General features: G+C 54.0%; 9 protein-coding genes across 9 annotated transcripts; 7 read left to right on the top strand and 2 right to left on the bottom strand.

Annotated features, from left to right (window-relative positions):
• Nucleotides 1-1,292: 1,292 nt before the first annotated feature.
• On the top strand, nt 1,293-1,700 carry UMAG_10583 (uncharacterized protein; the record flags this gene model as incomplete). Its single annotated transcript, XM_011393423.1, has 2 exons — nt 1,293-1,574; nt 1,644-1,700. The coding sequence occupies 2 exons, from the start codon at nt 1,293-1,295 to the stop codon at nt 1,698-1,700; spliced, it is 339 nt and encodes a 112-aa protein (XP_011391725.1).
• Nucleotides 1,701-2,407: 707 nt separating this feature from the next.
• On the top strand, nt 2,408-5,017 carry UMAG_04705 (acetyl-CoA:L-glutamate N-acetyltransferase; the record flags this gene model as incomplete). Its single annotated transcript, XM_011393294.1, has 1 exon — nt 2,408-5,017. One exon carries the CDS (start codon nt 2,408-2,410, stop codon nt 5,015-5,017), a length of 2,610 nt encoding a protein of 869 aa, XP_011391596.1.
• A 721-nt stretch (nt 5,018-5,738) lies between these two features.
• Nucleotides 5,739-8,390, top strand: UMAG_04704 (MRX complex nuclease subunit; the record flags this gene model as incomplete). Its single annotated transcript, XM_011393293.1, has 1 exon — nt 5,739-8,390. One exon carries the CDS (start codon nt 5,739-5,741, stop codon nt 8,388-8,390), a length of 2,652 nt encoding a protein of 883 aa, XP_011391595.1.
• Nucleotides 8,391-9,558: 1,168 nt separating this feature from the next.
• On the top strand, nt 9,559-10,458 carry UMAG_04703 (putative phosphomannomutase; the record flags this gene model as incomplete). Its single annotated transcript, XM_011393292.1, has 2 exons — nt 9,559-9,995; nt 10,080-10,458. 2 exons carry the CDS (start codon nt 9,559-9,561, stop codon nt 10,456-10,458), a joined length of 816 nt encoding a protein of 271 aa, XP_011391594.1.
• Nucleotides 10,459-11,016: 558 nt separating this feature from the next.
• UMAG_04702 (uncharacterized protein) lies at nt 11,017-11,871 on the top strand (the record flags this gene model as incomplete). The annotated part of the gene is made up of 1 exon (XM_011393291.1): nt 11,017-11,871. The coding sequence occupies one exon, from the start codon at nt 11,017-11,019 to the stop codon at nt 11,869-11,871; it is 855 nt and encodes a 284-aa protein (XP_011391593.1).
• A 1,275-nt stretch (nt 11,872-13,146) lies between these two features.
• Nucleotides 13,147-14,433, top strand: UMAG_04701 (putative rcd1 protein involved in sexual development; the record flags this gene model as incomplete). Its single annotated transcript, XM_011393290.1, has 1 exon — nt 13,147-14,433. One exon carries the CDS (start codon nt 13,147-13,149, stop codon nt 14,431-14,433), a length of 1,287 nt encoding a protein of 428 aa, XP_011391592.1.
• Nucleotides 14,434-14,917: 484 nt separating this feature from the next.
• UMAG_04700 (uncharacterized protein) lies at nt 14,918-15,674 on the bottom strand (the record flags this gene model as incomplete). Its single annotated transcript, XM_011393289.1, has 2 exons — nt 14,918-14,926; nt 15,030-15,674. 2 exons carry the CDS (start codon nt 15,672-15,674, stop codon nt 14,918-14,920), a joined length of 654 nt encoding a protein of 217 aa, XP_011391591.1.
• Nucleotides 15,675-16,338: 664 nt separating this feature from the next.
• Nucleotides 16,339-17,589, top strand: UMAG_10582 (uncharacterized protein; the record flags this gene model as incomplete). Its single annotated transcript, XM_011393422.1, has 1 exon — nt 16,339-17,589. One exon carries the CDS (start codon nt 16,339-16,341, stop codon nt 17,587-17,589), a length of 1,251 nt encoding a protein of 416 aa, XP_011391724.1.
• Nucleotides 17,590-17,954: 365 nt separating this feature from the next.
• On the bottom strand, nt 17,955-18,845 carry UMAG_04698 (uncharacterized protein; the record flags this gene model as incomplete). The annotated part of the gene is made up of 1 exon (XM_011393288.1): nt 17,955-18,845. The coding sequence occupies one exon, from the start codon at nt 18,843-18,845 to the stop codon at nt 17,955-17,957; it is 891 nt and encodes a 296-aa protein (XP_011391590.1).
• Between the last annotated feature and the right edge of the window lie 2,269 nt (nt 18,846-21,114).

Below are 21,114 nucleotides of genomic sequence, written 5' to 3'. Positions count from 1 at the left end.
GGAATTCCGTCAATGTAATTTCGAGCGATCTGACATGACATCACTTGCCGCAAACGGCGCAAAGGCGAAAATCGTGAATCACGAATAACGTTAAACACAGCAGCAATCGTGAATCGTGAATCGTGAATCGTGAATCGTGAATCGTGAATCGTGAATCGTGAATCGTGAATCGTGAATCGTGAATCGTGAATCGTGAATCGTGAATCTCGCACGAATCGTCCATCACGAATCACGAATATCACGAATGGTGAATCGTGGATCGTAAATTGTGACTGACAAGTCCCGACTGTTTATCAGATTAGTTTGGTGAGCCAGAGGATCGAGTGTGGGCTGTACGGTAAGCGACGTTGTGGTTCGAAATCTGATAAAAAAAAAAAATCTTGACGCACTCGTGCATCTGCCAAGAAAAGCGCACATCCAATCAGCCAATTCGTGACTTTGCGCATCGTGACGAGCAGTAAGCAACTGCAAGAAATGTTGTGCAAGACAGCAAGCGAGGCTACGGTCGGAAAGGATCGGAGGCTACCATGCGCATCGGTATCGTCACTGTGGTACGTTGCTGCCTCGAGATGAACGATGGCTGGACAGCAAACTCGCATCCACACACGAACCGTAAAGGTGGAAACTCACGACTCGAAACTTGAGCAAGAGTGTTAGAGCGGACGTCTCGGCACCAAGCGCATTCCACCAAAGCGTGAAGCACGCTAGCTGTGCAACCCAGAGGTCCAAGCTTGGACCCTGACTGCAACCCTCGACCCAAACCCTAACCCTGCTCCCACACTGTTCACTGTTCACTGTTCACGCTAAGCTACAACATGATGGCTCTTTCACGCAGACCAAACGGCTGTGCGTGCCACGGGGTATTGGGGTGGTGTTCCTCTCACTCCCCGCATAAATCAACAACGGCGGCTGTTGATGGACGTGTCATGAATGTCAACAAGGGTTCAGGGCGGTCCACTTGAGGATTGCTGCAGCAGCGAATCAGAGGAGAGTAGCACAGTTTTGGCCTTTCCGTACTTGATCATGTACTTCTGTTACACGAAAGGGTCCACACTCAGGCGCGGATGCTTGTTGGTTTCGCTTGAACGCGCTCCGAGCCAATCGTGAATTGCGCCTGGTTTGCCAGTGACCACATCGCTTTGCAAGTGCTGGAACTGGAGCGTGTATCCGGACTGACCTCGTCCAACTCTGTGCATGCATCCACCGCGGCTGGGAGAAGTATATATCCAAGGTGGCCATCAAGTCGATCCACTCGGGCCGATCCTATCTACCTCTTGCCTCTACGCACTACCATGCTCCACAGAATGCTTCAAAGACGCTCGATTGCGCCGAAAAGATGGCTCGCACGCAGTACAAGGCCAGCACAGATTTGCGCACCAATGCAGCATCGCACCTTTTATTCGGACCTGTACGAGAACGAGAGCCATCTGTTCGACCTGCACCGTGACGAAGGCAGGCCTACAGTGGCGTCCTCCTCCTCCGCCTCCTCCTCGTTCCATTCTCGAGCACAGCAGTCTTTGCGATTCAGCACGAGCCACACATCAGCGTACGAAGTCGACCGTCAGATGCACAGGGTGAGTACAACAGCAGATCGTGTCGCATCCAAAGTGAAACAGTCGATGGTGCTACCAGCGTCAGACTAGAACCAGTCAACAATCGTATGTCAGCGTCTGATGTCAAAAGCAGTCGTGATTGTCTAATGGACAAGATCGATGGCATGGCGATCTCGTGTCTGCTCTAGGCCAACCAACGGTGAATCGTTCAACGTCAGCGCCGCCAGACGCCAGACACGTTCACCGACTCATTCGTGATTCGTGTTAAGTTAATCCAACACGAAATTAACCTAGTAGAAAACAGTCACGAATCAGGCACGACGAAAAATCATGCAGACTAAGATCATCGGGAGATCTAGGAGTCGCACGCGCTTTCTTAGCTTTTCACAACCATCGTGCATGAATCACGAATCACGAAAAGATAAATTGGCGATAAGTTAGGGTTAGGCCTGCGAATCGGGAATTTGTTCGCAGCATTCGTGATTCGTGATTCGTGATTTCGTGATTCGTGATTGACGATTGGAATGTTGTTGTTTGGTTACTTGCTCTCCTCCTCCTCATCCTGGCTTTGGTGTTCATGATCGTTCCTTGTCGTTGCCACTACATGGCTTCTCGTGTACGGTCGTGAACCTGCACACTCGCACGCTTGGCTCTTGGTACAGCAAGATTGTGCAGGCGCACACACGGCCACAATCCAACGCGCCTCTGACACTTTGCATCATCGTGGCATAGAATGCTCACCACGATTCGAATTGCTGACACGGCCCTTGCATCGCTTTGATTTCGTCTCATCGTACGATCGTTTTGATCTGGCTGGTACTTGAATTCACTCGACGCTGCCACCTCTTGCGATCATGTCGAAACGCATGCAGAACTTGATCATGGAGATTCTCCAAGCGCAGCCATCGCTCAGGGACTCCAAGACGTATCTCAACAGCTTTGCACCGCGAAAACCACCTCCACGCCAACCTCAGCCAACTCAATCCAAGCCTCCTTCGTCCGATCGTACCGATACCATCGCATCGTCATCATCATCGTCGTCGTCGTCCGCACAGCTCAACCCTCCCACCGAGTTTCCGATACCACCCAACATCGCGCGTCCAGGAAGCTTGCATAACCCCTCAACCACCACCTGGGATCCGCAGCACTCAATATCGCTCGAGAATGATCCTCATGCTACCACTGCTACCGAAACGGCTCCGCTGAAACTACCCAAGGCTATCCTCGACAGTTTGCACGAACAAAAGCAGCGCACCACCTCTGACACTTTATCCGTCCGCATCTCGGATCCCATCCTCCCGACAACATCTGCTTCGCCCAACGCAACGCCAAAAGAGACCTCCACTGTCGCCATCCCACAGGTCACGCCGGTATCAGATGCACTGGCCGACTCGCACACTGCGCTGGTCAAGGTGCAAGGCCCGTTTACCGACCGTCAGCTCGATTCGATCGCCGAAGGTCTCGTATACCTCAAGCGTCTCGGTCTCGTCAGCGTCGTCGTAGTCGACCAGGACGACTGGCCAGAGATCTCGGCTGACATCGACCACGATGGTCAACTTGTGACCGGAACGGATGAGCTCGAAGAGCAACGCATGGGTGACTGGCTCGCCGCTCATCCTAGCCCCTCGTCCGCAAAAGTCAACCAGGCGGTATGCCGTTCTAGCGTGCTTGGTCGAAAGCAAGAACGCTTGCGAAAACGCATCATGGCTGAGACCTTACGCCTCGCAGATAGCCTCAATCGCAAAGGCGCAATGGCCAGGCCTTTCCCACAGGCAGTCGTCAAGGTCGATGCGCACGCTGCTGCTCAAGTCGAGGCAGAGGCGCGTCAGCTTCAGCAGTCACAAGCGTCTAGTGATGTCAAGCCAGGCGATGCGGTTGTTGCAGGCTCGTCATCCACCTCGCCCACAGTGCATTACGGCAGTGGCGGCGAAGAGCGTCTTCGTCCGCCGCTCGTTTCAGACGACAGCCTCTGCTCGATCCGATCGGCGCTTGCATCTGACCAGATCCCTGTGCTTGCGCCCTACGCTCTCTTTGAGAACGAAAGGGACGGCACGCTCGAGACGCTTTGCGTGCGAGCTGACGACGTCATGGTGGCGCTGGCTCGCGACATGGTAGTAGCAGCTACACGGCCGTCGGAACAAGCGGTAGCATCGGACGTTTCCGCTTCCGCTTCCGCTTCTGCCTCGGCATCATCAACCAGTGCCGATGCACTGGCCGAACTCATTGGCGGAGAGGTCGACATGATGCCTCTGCGACTCATGGTCATCAACCGCGAAGGCGGCATCCCCTCGCATGCACGTGGTGGCGATCCTCACTTGTCCATCAATCTCGCCTCGGAGTATCATCAGATCAAGCAGTCGTTTGTCTGGCACCAGACACATCCAACTGCGCTTCGGAATCTGGACGCCATCTCAGACTGTCTCTCGTACATGCCACAGACATCCTCGGGTGTTCTCGTCACACATCGGTCGCCTCGATCGCTTATCGCCAACCTGATCACCAACAAGGCAGCACATAGCCCTTCACTGCCACATCGGCTCTTGGCCAACAAGCAGGACGTACGCCACACACCAACCATCGTTCGGCCAGGTCTGCCTATCAAAGTGATCCAGGACTTTGACAAGCTCAACTTGGACAAGATGTGTGCATTGCTAGAAGCGTCGTTCCGACGCAAGCTCAATCAGCATGCTTACTACGAGAGGTTGCGCAAGTCGCTCGACTTTGCCATTATCACGGGTGATTACCAGGGAGCGGCGATTGTGACCAAGGAGTACGCGCCGGATGACGATCGTGCCAGCGTCGAGCCGATTGCGTACCTGGACAAGTTTGCGGTGCTTCCGTCGCTGCAAGGCTCAGGTACGGTGGATTTTCTGTGGGGAGCGCTGCGTGACGAAGTGCAGGGTCTGGGCCTGCTCGATGCGCTCAATGATAATGGAGGCAGGGGTGGTTACGGCACCGGTCGCGACTTGGTGTGGAAGTCGCGCTCCAACAATCCGGTAAATCGATGGTACTACGAGCGTTCCAACGGATTTGTGCGCATCGATACGGATGCCAAGGGCACAGGCTGGCAGCTGTTCTGGTGCGATGCCGAAGACAAGCTCGCGCGTCTTTCTGGCGAGCGCCGACTGTCGGCTTCGGCGTCCAACTTGCAAGAAGCCGCAGCTATTGTGCACGACAATATCCAGCTGGCTTCGACATTCGACCAAGATACAGTGTCGCCGTATGTGGATCGAGGATCTTGGGACAACTCGAGCTCGTCGGATACAAACGGCATCGAGGCATACGAGCGCAGTCGACGCCTATCCAAGCCCAAGTTCGACTCGCATCTGCATCGCGGCAGCATCAGAAGTGGCAGTGCTCCCACCCATCTCACTTTGCTCCCCATCGTCGCTCCGGAAGAAGGCGGCAGACTGTTGCGTTGGGCAAAGTGTATGAAGACCATAAAAGGCGCTTGGGCCGACTAGTAGCTTGGTTCCTTTCTACTCACACCTGCTTCGTTTAATCGCATTCTGGATCCCTTTTCACATTCTCCTTTCTCGTTCACGCTCGTGCTGTTCTGTTTGGATGAACATACGTCATCGTCTGTGTCTTTGCTTGGCACATCCTGTCCAGTTCATCTCTGCACCCGGGCTGTTTGCCAACGTGGGTCCAAACGTGTCGAATCACAAATCGCGTACCGTAGCTGCCAAATACCAAATCGTGAATCTCGCGCGGTGTACTGTATGTTTCGGTTTCGACGCCGAGTCCACCGTAGTCGTCAGTGACGTGTGAGTCACGAGTCACGAGTCACGGGTGAGTGTTGTCTTGACGCTCACGGCTTGGTTTATCGCTTTTGTGTGTGTGTGTGTTTTTTGTCTTTGTTTTTAACAAATCACCAACGAAAGTCACGAACGGAGTCGCCGAGCATGGTAATAGGACTCACGACTCGTGACTGAGCCTTTTTGTGGCTCGTTGGGTGTTGCTCGACTTGTTCCTTCTTGACCTCGATCTTCTCTCGGCTGGATTCAACCCACACAAGTCCAAGGTCAGAAGGCGTGGCGTGACGTTAAGGCCGAATGCCCCCTTCTCTGTTGGCCTAGTCGAGTCATTGATGGCTCAAGTGCGTCCATCGATCAGAAAGCACCGCTCATGCCACGACTGCACGGTCTCCACCGGTCTCCACCATCTTGGCCGACTCGCTGAATCATGGTGCGGCTCACACGCCGGACTGGCACACAAAAGTCGGCGCAGTCCCAGTCGCAGCTAAACGTCGAAGAGCAGGACGAGCAGGACGAGCTGACGTCTTTCTCTTCCCAGCACCAGGATAAGCTCCAAGACGAGCCAGGGAGCCGGCTGCCTCGAGCTGCTCGTCGCTCTACGCCAACGAGCGCAGCTCCTCACGACCACCATCAACAAGAGGTCATTCAATGTGACATGGAAGCTGAAGCCGAAGCCGAAGCCGAGGTCGAAGCCGAAGCCTACGATGCTCATCTGCCACCGTCTTCCACATTCGCTGCACAAAGCGAGGATGATCACATCAAGATCATGCTCGCCACCGACAACCACATTGGCTACATGGAGCGAGATCCCGTCCGTGGTCAAGACTCTATCCGCACGTTTGAGGAGATCCTCCAGCTTGCGGTCCAGCACGACGTCGACCTAATCCTGCTGGGTGGCGATCTCTTTCACGAGAACAAGCCCAGTCGCGACACACTTCATCAGACCATGGCACTGTTGCGCCAGTATACGCTCGGAGACAAGCCCATTTCGGTCGAGCTGCTCAGCGATCCCAACGATGGAGCTTTGCCCGGCAAGCGCTTCCCCGCCATCAACTACGAAGATCCGAATCTCAACGTGGCAATTCCCGTATTTTCGATCCACGGCAATCACGACGATCCACAAGGTGTCGGAGAGACGGGCGCGTTATCGGCACTCGACCTGCTGTCTGTTTCTGGCCTCATCAACTACTTTGGAAAAATCGAGCTTCCCTCCGACGACGCGGCTGCAGGTGCGCCAGCTGCGAGAACGGCGAGAGGCGGTGCATTCCAAGAAAAGGGCATCCGCATCAAACCTGTGCTGTTGCAAAAAGGTGAGACCAGACTCGCTCTCTACGGTATGGGAAACATCAAGGACGAGCGCATGCACTTTGAACTTCGCGCTAACCGCGTCAGGATGTATCGGCCACAGGAAGAACCTGACTCGTGGTTCAACATTCTCTGTGTCCACCAGAATCGAGTTGCGCACAATCCCAAGGCATGTGTGCCCGAGACCATGTTTGACGACTCGGTCCACCTCGTCGTGTGGGGCCACGAGCACCAACAAATGATTCAGCCGCAAAGCGTGATCGAGAAGAGGTACCACATCACGCAGCCGGGCAGCAGTATTGCTACGAGTCTCAGCCAGGGCGAGACGGTGGAAAAGTGTGTTGCCATCGTCCATGTGGAAAAGACCGACTTCCTGATCGAGCCCATCCCCTTGCAGACGGTGCGACCGTTTGTGATGGATGACATGGTGCTGTCTGAGGAGCTGTACGACGCAGGCCTGTCGTCCGAACGCGGCGATGTTATCAAACTTTTGCGCAAGAGGGTCGATGGCCTCATTGCGCGAGCCAAGCGCGAATTCCAAGAGCGATACCCGCGACGCGAGATGCCTCTGCCGCTCGTTCGATTGCGCGTCGAGTACACGAATCAGGAGATCAGCAATCCGCAACGTTTCGGCCAGGAGTTTGCCGGAAAAGTGGCAAATCCGAAAGAAGTGCTGCAGTTTACCAAGCGTAAGAATTTGAGAAGTGGACGTCGCGACCAGGACGAGAGCGCCAACGGACCAAGCGCCTACGTCGATGTGGAAGAGGAAGGCCTGCTGCCGGTCGAACGGCTTGAAAAAGTCGATGTGGGCAAGCTCGTACAGGAATACCTTCAAGCGCAGAACCTGGATATCCTCAATCCGGAAGGTCTTGAAGGCGCCGTGCTCAACTTTGTGGAGAAGGACGACAGGGAAGCCATCGACAGCTTTGTCACCAAGATGCTCAAGAACACGGTCAAAGGGCTCGTCACGATCGATCCGGAAGAGTCGCGGATCGACGGCGAGCTGGAGAGGTTGAGACAGCAGCAGCAGCAACAGCGACGAGAGATGGAGCTCGACATGGAGGAGGCGGATCAAGCGAGGAGAAATGCAGCAAGAGGAAACGAGTCGGATGACTCGATGATGGATGACCTCGAACGGCCTGCTGTTAAGCCAGCTCGTAGAGCTGATAGGGCTAGGAAAGCGGCTGCTGCCTACCAGGATGATGACGAAGATCAAGATGACTTTGACGATGCAGCAAGCATTGCCAGCGGCACACGCAGAGTCACGAATCGACGTGGTGCTGCGTCAACGACCTCGGCCAGCAAAGCAAGAAAGACTGTCGCTGCGCCTCGCGCACCAGCTCGCGCACCAGCTCGCGCACCAGCTCGAACATCTGCATCGACGTCACGCGCCGCGGCGCCTGCACCCACCTTTCTCGGTCCAGAATCAGCCTATGCGGAGCCGGACGAAGAGTCGGACGTTGCCATCGACGACGCTTCCACGCCTGCGCCTTCAGCGACGAGAGGCCACGCTAGTGTACTCGACATGCTGGGCAAGCAAAGCGCTACGTCCAAGACAACCAAAGGACGAGGCAAGACGGTCGCGTCAACAGCATCCGCAAGGAGCGCGCCCACCAAGCCGACTGCTCAACGGTCACGTCAGCGCCAGCCACAAGAAAGCATCCAGGCCAGCGATGACGATGAAGATGCCATCGTGGACGAAGATGATGGTGACTTTATAGAGCCAGAGCAGACGACGACTCGGACTGCTGGGCGACGGGCTGGACGGCGATAATCGCTTGCTCGCACGAAATCAAACTAGATAGCGACCGTGGTGCGAACACGGAACACCAACGTGGAACACGAACCGCGCTGCGCAACTTAGTTCATCTTGAGTCCATGCCAAGCGCGTTGTACGGACCGTGTATGTGAGCACGTATGGATACACTTGTTTGTCAGTCTACGTGGTGACATGAGTGAGACCTGGAAGAGTGAGTCTTGTGGTTCGACGTTCTGTGGATTCACGATTATGATTCATGATTCACAAGATCCACGATTGTAGCAGATCGACGACGTGACGTGCGAACCTGTAGAACTTCTCACGCAGGTAGGTCAAGGAATCATAGGTTGGTTCGTTTCTTGTAGAATCACGAATGGCGGCACTTAACATGACGCACTTACTGTACATGCATCATATTTGGCTGGTTACGGAAATCCGACCCGATCTGCTGTGCGCCGTATTCATGACTCATGATGCGACATGCAACCGTGGATCGTGAATCACGAATGTAGTTGCGCATCCGCAACAGAATCGTTCGTTGTTGTTTGATTTTTCGTGATGGTGATTCCCGAATGAATCACGAATCCAGGATTGGCGCACTGCTTCCCGCTTCTCGGCGTTTTCTGCAGAAATCACGAATCACGAATCACGAATCACAGATTGTTGGAAGGAATCAAGGACTCTGGTCGGAGTCGCCGAGTCGAGCAACGTGCAACGTAAGACGATCGGTAACACCGACAGGCCACTACGCCAATCCCACCGTCTGTGCTGCAATCACGAATGGTCACACAGGGAAATGGGGTCGCCGCGTCACTCGAGAAATCGCGAATCCCGAATGGCTAACGAGCGATGACTGCGAAAGCCCTGAAGCTAGTGGCGATTGCGTGTCTTGGACAAAGCGTAAAGGATTAAGGACGTGCAAGACTTTGCTTGCCGAGCTGCATGCAAACACTGCAGATTTGCTACTCAAGTGGACCCTGTCTGTCGTTCTCAACGCACAGACAACAGGCAAATAAATTCACAGACTCGGTTCGTAGGTCGTGGATTCACGATTTCACGAATCAGCTAAACTAGCTAGCTGGCTTGACCACTTTGCTCTTGCTTGGCTCTCGACAGCTATCTTGCTTCCCGACACCACAAGCACATCTCATTGCGATCTCACTGACATTTGACGACGTTCAAGATGGCTGCCCAGTACAGCGATCGAAAGCACCCGCGCACCATCTGCCTGTTCGACGTCGACGGTACCCTCTCTCTGGCACGCCAAACCATCACACCCGAGTTCCATACTTTCCTCGCCTCGCTGCGCAAGCAATGCGTCATCGGTGTCGTCGGTGGTAGCGATCTCAAAAAGGTTCGCGAGCAGCTTCAAATCACATCCACCGACTTTACCCAGGAGTTTGACTACGTCTTTGCCGAGAACGGTCTGACCGCGTTCAAGGATGGCCAGCAGTTGGCCTCGCAGAGCTTTATCGGCTGGCTGGGAGAGGACAAGTACAAGAAGCTCGCCAAGTTCTGCCTCAAGTACATCTCCGAGCTCGATCTGCCCGTCATGCGTGGTACTTTTATCGAGTTCAGAAATGGCATGATCAACATCTCGCCTATCGGAAGGAATGCTTCGTAAGTATTCGCCCTTTGTTGCACACTTGAGCATAAACGTCGTCCTGCGCGGAAACTGACGCTCCAATTCTATGACATACACAGTATCGACGAGCGAATCGAGTTTGAAAAGTACGACAAGATCCACAACATCCGCAATACCTTTGTTTCTGCTCTCAAGCAACAGTTCCCGGACTATGGTCTCACCTACTCGATCGGTGGTCAAATCTCGTTTGACGTCTTCCCGCACGGATGGGACAAGACATATGCGCTTCGCAATGTGGCTCTCGTTGACGGTGCCAGTGTCGAGAACAGCAAGACGGCCGCTGACTTGGGCTGGGATGCGATCCACTTTTTCGGTGACAAGACCTACAAGGGCGGCAATGACAATGAGATCTTTGAGGACCCAAGGACGATCGGCCACACGGTGCAGAACCCACAAGATACTATGAACCAGCTTCGGGAGCTGTTCGACCTTGCCTGACTCGCTGCGAGGCACTAGCGTATCTGTAAGCAAGTGTCCCAGAATCAAGTCAGACCTACTGTGCTACTCGTGATTAACCAGCGTGCTCGGCTCACAAACGCTATCTCGGAACGCCTTGAACCGGTATAAGCATGTGCAAGATGATGGGTTGGATTTGAGCTAACTTGACGCTTGCGTTCGTGATGAGTTAGTACAGTCGTGAGTCTCGGATTCTTTTCTTTTCTTCGATTTTGTTCCCGTGTCCTCGTGCCCATCAACAAAGCATGTGAGAGCGTTATAGTGTCGTTTTGGAAGATGAGCCGCGATGCACGATCTCAGTCGCGAGGTTTCTGTAGTCACGAGTCGTGAGTACCGCATGCCAGAATCCGTAGCATGTTAGGCCGCCAGAGACGTAATTTGTAATCAGACACCCGTGGCCGAGTTCCGCGTTTCGGAGGCGTTTTTTCATTTTACATATGTACATAGCATACTGACGGTGAGAAGACGCAACGCTGCAGTCACGGGTGGTGGTGTTGTTGTTCTCAGAAGCATCTATCTACATCAGCACCGACGAGCAGCATGTGGCCATTTAGCTCATCGACGAGCGCCGAGCCAGGGGCGTCTGCGGACAGGTGTCCTGTTGATGAAGAGACACGCCAAGCATGGCTTAAAGCGAACCCTGGAAAGGCGCATCCTTTCCAGCCCGATGCTGCGCTCTCACCACAAGCAGGTGCATCCCATACCTCAAGCTATCGCACCAATGACGAATCGCGACTCTCCAGCGACCGTGAGATCTCGTCGATACCGCGAAGCTATTCTCCGCTGGCCAATCCGACAGCAGCGCAAACAGCGCAAGCACCACAAGCACGCTCGACACCCGCGCCAGATGCAGAGGATTCGGATGGAAAATGGGTCTATCCCTCAGCTAAGCAGTTCTATAACGCGATGAAGCGCAAAAACCAGAACCCACAGGTGGCAGATATGGACGTCGTAGTGCCGATCCACAACGCGGTCAACGAGCAAGCGTGGAAGCAGATCTTGGCATGGGAACGGATGTGGACGGGTCGAGCCGAGGGGAACGAGGAAACAAAGCTGGTGTCGTTCAAGGGAAGGCCTAGGGAATTGACGTGGAGAGCATGGTTCAATGGGTTGGCGGGATACCAGCATCCGTTTGATCGTCACGACTGGACTGTCGAGAGGCCTGGTGGAGAGCAGGTGAGGTACATCATCGACTTTTACACAGGTAGAGCACAAGCAGCAGCAGCAGCAACCGCCAGCATCGGAGAGCACTTCAGCGCAGCAGCACAGCAGAGGACCGGGTTGAGCTTTTATCTAGATGTAAGACCAGCCCCCTCGACGCTGCAAGGTCTGGCGATGCGCTCGACAAGGTCGTGGCACAAGTACTTTGGTTCGCCTGATTCAGCACCCCACTAATGCAGCTCTGCATACCTTGCTACGTAGAATGTACGCACCTCGCCTTTCCAATACATGCAATCGCCACTCATACCATCTTGCAAGACCATGCTGACGTGTGAGGCAACAGGCTGTACTTGACCGAGCTTGCTTGTCGAGGAGCGCAGCATGCTTTCATGTTTGTTTCGGACGGAAGTTGAACTTGAATCACGAACGGCTTTCCCTGCCACCAATTTGTTATTTAGGAAGGTGAATCCTAGTCTTGAAACCGTTCTCGAGAGTTTGTAATCGGAGCGTGATCGTTGAATTCAATCGTGAACCGGTGGAAAGCAAATTAAGCGCTTCCATCTGGCACATGCCCAATATCCGGTAGAAACGCTTGTTCTTTGCACCGCTTGGCCGCATCGATCGGGATGTGATTTGAGAGAGGTCAGGTGTTGGACTCTTGAATTTTTCGGTTACGGTTTCGAGTCTAGTCGTGAGTGTTTCCAGGAAATCACCCTCAGGACTCGTGACTAGGATCGTGGGAGATGGAGGGAGTTGCCGTCATCAGCAACCAGCAGGCAACCAAGCAAGCAGGAAACCACATTCCGCTCGATCTGCATCAAACAAAGAGGAGCAACACTTGATCCCATTGACACATTTCGGTTCTCTTCCACCGCCTCTTTCGTCTGGTCGCATCTGATTTTCTCTTCTCCTCCTTCCTTCCTTTCGCTGCTTCCGATCACGCCTTCAAGGTCGCGCTTGTTCCGACCTTGGCCACCTTTCACACCATCGGCTTTCCGCGACGAATCTCAAACGAGAACAGCTCAGCTTGCGGCTCGTGCCCGAGATCGTCGGCAGCCAACCTTGTTTCTCTTGGCTTGGCACAGTCGTTCTTGCTTCGGGAGACCATTCGTGATTTTTCTGGCCTGCTGCTCCGTTAGATTCGGTTGTAACATTTGTCGGCTCCCCAAAAAGCTGTGGTATCGGCATCACCGACTGCGCACACATTCAACACATCGAACCCGCTTTTGTCTCGCAACAGAACACAATCATTTGGATTCAGAGACGCTTTGCGCGGTGACAAGCGATACTTGCTGCCCCTTGCCAATCACACGAAACACCTATCTGCCTTGTTTTCATAACCTCGCTGGGATGGCTGCCTGCCAACGATCTTGATATCGACTTGGCGCTTGCTTGCTTCATCCACTCGGTCAAGAGTCGCTCATCGTCGGACCGCATCTGCGCTAGCACTTGAGCTCGCATCGTTAGTTTGATCTCAGCAACGTCGTTTGCCGACGCAGTCTCGCACACATGGCTGGCCGACCAGCCACCGCGGGCAGCATGCCGGGCCGTAGGATCCACACCCCTAGTCCCATGCTTGGCAACGGTCTCGTCGATGGCAATAATTCTAACGCCAACAGCAACGGCTCCATTGGTGCCTCTCTTCCTCCTCCTCCCGGCACGGGCGGCTCTCTGGCCGGTGTTGACCTCGGCCCTTCGATGCTTTCTGCTGCTGGTCCGCCTCCCAATGCTGGTCCGACCATGCCTGCAGGTACGGGTCCAGGCGGTACACCTACCACGGCTCTCAGCGTCTATCATCTCATCACGCAGCTCTGCCAGCGACCGGAACCCAACGCCTCCAATCGCAAGCAGCGTTGTGCATCGCCTGCTACCGCCAACAGTACCAGCAGCACCAATGCGGATGGAACACCTTCGTCGGCCAACGCGACCAAGACGGTTGATTCGCAAACGAGTCAGAGCAACAGTGAGCGGGAAGGTGCCACTTCGCCTAACGATTTCGACAAGCTGCCAGGATCGTCTGCGCAGCGTGAGCATGCGCTGCTCGAGTTGAGCAAGAAGCGCGAGCAGTATGAAGACCTGGCGCTGGTGCTCTGGCATAGCTTTGGCGTCATGTCGTCTTTGCTCCAGGAGATCGTGTCTGTCTACCCGCTGCTCTCGCCGCCAGCTCTCACTGCTCAGGCGAGCAATCGTGTGTGCAACGCACTCGCTCTGCTGCAATGCGTCGCGAGCCATAGTGAGACACGCGGCCTGTTCTTGCAAGCACACATCCCGCTCTTCCTCTACCCATTCCTCAACACGACGTCCAAGACGCGTCCGTTCGAGTACCTACGATTGACGTCGCTCGGCGTGATCGGCGCGCTGGTCAAGCAGAACGACAACTCGGACGTCATCACTTTCCTCCTCTCGACCGAGATCATCCCACTGTGCCTGCGCATTATGGAGACCGGCTCGGAACTGAGCAAAACGGTGGCCATCTTTATCGTGCAAAAGATCCTGCTGGATGATATGGGATTGGCCTACATTTGTCAAACGTACGAACGGTTCTATGCGGTAGGCACCGTGTTGAGCAACATGGTTTCGCAGATTGTCGAGAGTCAGGCGGTGAGGCTGCTCAAGCATGTGGTCAGGTGTTACCTGCGACTCAGCGATAATCCAAGGGCAAGAGAGGCTCTTAGGGCGTGTCTGCCGGGACCGCTGAGGGATGCTACCTTCCAACAACTGTTGAAGAACGATCACATCACAAAGAGGTGCTTGGCTACGCTGTTGCTCAATCTTTCGGATCGGGTCGAGCAGTAAGGCAGAGGGTTGGTGATTCAAGCCAAAACATCCAGAGTGTGGTGTTTGTGTCACACCGTTCTGCACGCCAGCACAATACAATGGCACAGGCAGCGCTGCCCACCCACATGACACTGTCCAGATAGCCGAACGCTATCCGCATAGGACGCCGACGCTGGATCGAGCATGCTCTCTCCGTCTCTCTATAGAATCCTGTGCCATGTTTTGCATATTGGCGCACACACACATTCATATGCAGGTTCGACCTGGATCCACTGTCGTTGTGCTTGTACAATGTATTCACGAATGCGGTTTGCAGATAGCTGGTCTTTTGTCTTGGAGCTCTTGCGATGTTCCCCTTTTTTCAGTCCCCGGTTTGGCCAATGATCGTCGAGGCCGGTGGCAAGGATTGAGATGGACATTGTTGGACGACTTGCGAATGGATCGAGTGTTTGAGAGAGTGTGCGAAGCGGATAGGAGAGCTGGAGGTAGGTGAGAAGTGTGCTTAGTAGATCTGTTGAGAGAAAAGGGCAAGGTCAAGGGAAGCATGTTAGGAGATTGATGCAAGACTGGAGGGAAAAAAACAAAGGTGGGTATGGAATGTAAGCGCAGCTCACCTCGTCGAACGGTCGAGTATCACCGAAACAGCTCTGGAACACTTCGTCGACGGTTTGTTCTGCCTTTTGCCTGTCTCCTGCACAAGCGGGGTTGGCTAGAATACTGAGGACAGCTCTTCGCTTTACGCAGTTCTGATGTTGCAACTTGAAGCCGTAGTTTCTCCTCTGCCATTCTCGTACAAAGCCACAATCGCCGCTCAGACTGGCAGCACGGATCTCACTGCACGCATGATGGCGCAGGTTGGACCAGTCTACCAAGAAACGACAGTGGTCGAACCAGTGCACCATCTCGTGTGACAGCGTGTCCTCCAGATGCGCTTTCGAGAAGATCCGATTCGAGCAGAGAAGAATAGACGATTCCGACGTTGGTTCACTGCGAAGCGAGGGGGAGAAGCCACCTGCTATTGAAGGTGGACATGGCGCAATGACCAATTTTGGTTGTGCGCGCGCCGAAGCCGTTGCATGCGAAGAGCTAGACGCAGTGCGCAGTGGAGAGAGCGGGTTGCAATCGAGCAAGCTGAGGTGCTTCGTCATGAAGCGCACCATAGGCGACGTGCGGAACAGCTCGTCAGTCCATTGCTCGCACCGCTCGCGCTCAGTCGTCTCCTGTGGCGTCTCTTGGTGTCGTGGTGTCGGCGTCGCCATCGTTCAGCGAGCCGCTTTGAGGATAGTGATGTTGTCAGTTTATCAGACCAGAAGAGTTGACCAAGCTCCAACGTGTACTTTTTACTCGTGACTTGTATTCGTGCTTCACGAGCTTTAGTCGTGAGTGCATCACCAACGTTCTGGGCACAGAGCTGACTTAGCTCCACTCGACCATATTCACGATTCACGATTCACGATTCACGATTCACGATTCACGATTCACGATTCACGATTCACGATTCACGATTCACGATTCACGATTCGTGACTCTGTGCCTTTTCCACGGTCCACGGTCCACGGTCCAGAGAGGAAAATGTTAGAGCGACAGATGGAGTTCAGGGTCCTTTCCGAACCTCAACGGAAGGTACCGATTTTTGGCCCGTGACCACACACCCACCGTGCAGTGACACATGCCGCGCTCTCACTGCACAGCCAACCAAGTCACAGAGTTGTGAGTCTACTGCTGAGTTGCACTTGTACTGCCTCTTTGTGATCCATCTTGGCTTTTGTCCATCTTTGTCGCTATCACACTGTACAGTCAGCTACCGCCATTGCGAGTCGGAGCATCCGATCAATCACTGCTTTCAGTTGGATCAGCGTGGATCGACTGACTGACTGACTGACTGACTCGCTCGCTTGCTCGCCTGCTCGCTCGACTGCGACAATGGGCTACATGCCTTCGTTTGGCTCGTTGGTCCGTGTGGTGGGTGGATTACTTGCCGTCAGTCTCATCTCGACCGCTGGACTGCTGTATCGCTATCAGACATCGCTCATCTACCCGGCCTCCTTCCCACCAGGCTCCAAGGCCGAAGTCAACACTCCAGACGAGTATGATCTGCCCTACATCGAAGAGGAGCTCATCACACCCGATTCGCAACGGCTGCGCATCTTTGTGATGCTCCAGGGCACCAAACTCGCACCTCGCCGATCGACGCCCAAGATCCAGGCTGTGGAGGATGAAAAGTCGTCATTGCAGCAGGTCGAGAGAAAGTCGACCGCAAATCACACAGGCATCACACCGATAGACGTGGTCGATGCCGAGTTGGCGAGCAGCAGGCCGACAGTGCTGTTTCTGCATGCCAATGCGGGCAACATGGGTCACAGGCTGCCTCTAGCAGCCGTATTTTTCAAACGCTTCGGCTGCAATGTCATTATGCTCAGCTATAGAGGCTACGGTTTCTCCACCGGCTCGCCCAACGAACGCGGGATCAAGATTGACACGCAAACCACGCTCGACTACATCCGCTCGCACCCAGCGCTTTCATCCACAGTTCTCGTAGCGTACGGTCAAAGCATCGGAGGAGCAGTAGCCATCGACCTGGCCGCTCGCAATCCGGCCTCGGTTCACGCTCTCATCCTCGAAAACACGTTTCTCAGCATCCCCGAACTCATCCCGCACGTCCTGCCGCCCGTACGACCTTTTGCGTTCTTGTGCAGAGAATTCTGGAACTCCGGTGTTGCCATCTCGAACATTTCGCACAAGGTACCGACGCTCTTCCTCTCGGGTCGACAGGACGAGCTGGTGCCACCATCACATATGGACGCCCTTTTTGCAAAGTGCAGCAGCAACATCAAGATCAAAAAGGAGTTTGCAGACGGAACGCACAACGACACGTGTATCAAACCGCAATACTTTGAGACAATCGGAGAGTTCCTACTGCAGCATGTGGTGGGGTTGGTCCGCGACAAGGCAGCGTTAGCCGCAGTGGAGACCGAGACGCACGAGCAGATGGTCGAGGACAAGCAGGAGACGGGTGTGCCGTCGAAAAGCACGAAAGAGGCAAGCGGCGACGAGTCGGACGATTGGGTCCAGATGGGCCATTCCGAAATCAGCGACGAGGCCCAAGTTGGCGAGCAGCCGAAACAAGACCAGCTTCCCGATGCACCCACATTGAGTAGCGCGCCAAAGCTATGAATTCAGTCGTGCCGTGCAAGCCTCTATTGGTCTGTAGTCGTATCGCGCATCGTCCTTCATGCTACATGCGCTCATCTGATGGACAATGACGTTGAGACGTCAACTAGCTCATCGTTGGGGGTTTTTTTTCAAGCAAAGGACATGCATTTCCAATCGTGAATTGCAGGATCAGCAGTAAAGGAGTGTGCGCTGGTGGAAACACAGAAAACAGAAAACAGGATTGCAGGCCGAAACACCATCACGAATCACGACTGGAAAAGTGGGGCGGGAGAATTGACGAAATGAGAGCTGCGGGCGTGCGTTTTCAGGTGGCGAGAGAACTCGACCTGCGGCAGAGGAACAAGGTCAAGTGAGGCTCTGGCTATTCACGATTTCGGAGCAATGGCCTGGACTCCCGAGTTGGTGTTATCATACGTTGTCTGACTAGCGGAGCTGGAGCTGGAGCTCGTATTGGTGGTATGCGAATTATCCACGTTGTTGTGCGTATCGCTGTTATCCTGGACATTGTTGCTGTTGGTCTTGGAGTTGTCGATCACATGTACGCTCTTGTCGACATGTGAATTGTCGTTGTTCTGCACATTGTTCGTCTGTTGCACCTCGGTCTGCGTGTTGGTCTGCTGAACCGCTACGTTGGTCTGATGCACCTCGTTCTGCGTGTTGTTCATGTGCACCTGAACGGTGTCGTGCGAATCGTGCACCACCTGGTTCAGCTGCGTCGTGTTGTTGTTGGTCACGGACGACGGATGCGAGTTGTCGTACGACGTGTTGTAGACATACGTGGGCTTGTAGCTGCTCCGCATCGGCCGCACCGACGAGTCACCGGCGCCAGAGCCAGAGTTAGCGCCCAACGACCCACCTGACGAGAACAAGCTCCAAGAAGCACCAGAGCTCGAGTTCATGCTGACACGAGCTCCAGCGGTACGGCTGACACAGAAGCAGATGCTCTGGTCGTCATCATGGACGGTCCATTGGCTGTCGCCGGACAAGCCTGAAGTCGAGGTTGCTCGCTTTTGCAGCGCAAGCGTCCAGTGTTCAGAACGGCGGACAAGTTCCAAAGCGCGCTCGATCTCCTCGCGAGCTGGGCGGACGACCAAGTCCTGTCGCGCAGCAAGCAAACGTCGACGGCGGACGGCATGGGAAAACGTGGAAGATGATCGTGTTTCGATGGTGAGTGCACCACTGACTGTATGCACAGCAAAGAGCAGGATGACTGCAAAACGTACGAGAGCGAGAACGCTACATACAGCTGAACCCATATCGAGCTACTTTTGACAGCAGATGCCAGATTCTCAGCTAGAGATGAAACGGATGTGAAGAGCCATAGGCAAGTCTAGAGAACACGAGGTCTCAAGGTACATCCCTTTTAAGCTTGTTAAGAGTTCTCGTCAATCAGAATAGCCGGAACCAAGAGAGAGCATCGTGCGCTGAAACTGCACTTCTTCCGCCGCTAGACTTGTATGGACAAAAGTACCATCGTCGTGTCGTGCCAGCGAGGCTCTGAAAAGGAAGAGGAGAACAAAGAAGAGCATTGACACATGTACACGGCAGGGTGGGGAGCACGCGTCAGCACCAATGCACACCTGGGCACAGCAGACGGTGATGACAGGTAGCTCGGACGAAATGCTGTAAAGAACGACGAGTGATACCAGCACTGCTGGACGACTTCTCTGAAACGAGGGATTGCACTATATGTTCACGATTCGTGATTGGTCGAGACACAAAGGGGTTTGGTCAAACAAGATCGGAGCTCAAACGTGCACAAGCGCGCTCAACAGACGAATACATATCGATTTCGATCAAAAGACGCTGCGCCGCGCCGCGCCGACGTCAAAGGGACAAATCAGCAAAGATCGGGATGGTGGTACAAGGTGAAGAAAGGGCATGCCACCAGCTTCCTCCATGCGCAAACACGGACGGCAAGATCCAAGGCAAAGCACGCGCGCGCTTTCTGACAGGAGCTTACCGCATGCTCAACTTTGAGGCGGCATCGGTGTCAAGTCTTCTTATGGTCAATTGTGAATGAATGCTGTTGAACAAAGAACATACCGTATGTAAGTTAAGCTTTGCTGCGGCATTCACGATTCACGATTGGCGATTCTTTTTTTTCCCACTCCGCCATGTCGACAGATCTGCACGCCTCACAACTTGCGCCTCAATCACAGCTGCGTCATGCCGATTTGGCCACTGATTGTTTTCCTCATTGTCTCGGCTAGTTGGCGCGTCCCCTTTGATGCTGTTGTTTGGCCGAGATGCCATAAGTTATTCCTGGATGATGTCATGTACGAAAGAGGCATTCGATTCAAAGGTCTCGTAAATCTGGCTTGCTGAGCGTTCCAGTCAACCCATTTCGTTGCACAAGGCAAACGAAAGACCGGATCCTGTCACCCAGTCAACTGTGTACAAGCACATTCGATTCGTGATTCTTCGAGCTGGCACTCGTGCGTATCGGAAGCACTCGACGTTACGACCGCGACTCAGTGAATGCAGCGTCAACCGCAAATCCGGTAAGTTTGCTCGGGACGATACAAGAGCTGTGATTGGCGAGTCGTGATTCTTGATTGCAGGCCATATGTCATAAAAGACATGTCAGCCTGGGGCATTCACGATTTAGTGCGTTCTGGTGTTGATCTCGCTTAGACACGCTCTCAGGCCTGACACTTTCATATTTTGGCGCTAAGGTAGACGGAATTGCGGAGCGACCAGCAAGCGCACAAAGGGCCAAGGATCACACCAGCTTCACGCTTGGACCCTCAAGGCGAATGCGTTTAGGTGTACCAAGCCAATGGTCCCCAGCTTCCGTCTTCAGTCATCACACGCATTGGTACACTGGAGGTACACAGATCGCTAACGAGTGGGCTGTCCATTTAAAACCACATGCATCTTGCCGGCATGCGATCACACTGTTGACTTTGCATCTGCCATTGCGTGGAGCGGAGAGTTACAGTTGTGTGAGCGTGAGTGGTGAACACAGCCGCCGCATTTCCTTTTCGCCGAAAGATATCCGCTCAGTGTGATTCTCGCTTAGCGTCATCCGTCTTGGCATCGGCTTCTGGATCATCCGTCGTTACCACGAATGTATACATGTGTGTTGCCGAACACACGCAGCTTGGCCCGCTCACACGCACCTCGCAAGGCGCTTAGATCGACGGCATATTTGATCCGAACCCGGACTGTCTGCAGGGGCGATGTTCAAGTGGCCAGCGTTGTGCTCCGATTATGTTTGTTTGTCAAGCTGGATTACTCTTGACATGCAAACCTATCCGCCAGAGGTTTGATCTCGCCAACGCGCCCGCGACTGCTGCCTCAGACTATGCTGCCAGCATACGTTATATGTTTTGCTGTAAAGCGAATCCTTACGCTGGACAAGCACTCGTGACTCCTGAAACACGAATGTTGTTCTGTACCACAGCACGCCGATATTTCAAGAAGCATAAAAGGGTGCAATGAAACTCCGACACTGCCAGCTAGTTCTCCATGATCCATCAATCTGCTTCTCGCAAAATCAAGACATATCGACTCAACTTT

Source organism: Mycosarcoma maydis, chromosome 17 (genome assembly GCF_000328475.2).
Source record: "Mycosarcoma maydis chromosome 17, whole genome shotgun sequence".
Classification (NCBI taxonomy): Eukaryota; Fungi; Basidiomycota; class Ustilaginomycetes; order Ustilaginales; genus Mycosarcoma; species Mycosarcoma maydis.
Note: the sequence above shows the minus strand (reverse complement) of the source record. Positions and strands in the feature narration are given on the sequence as shown.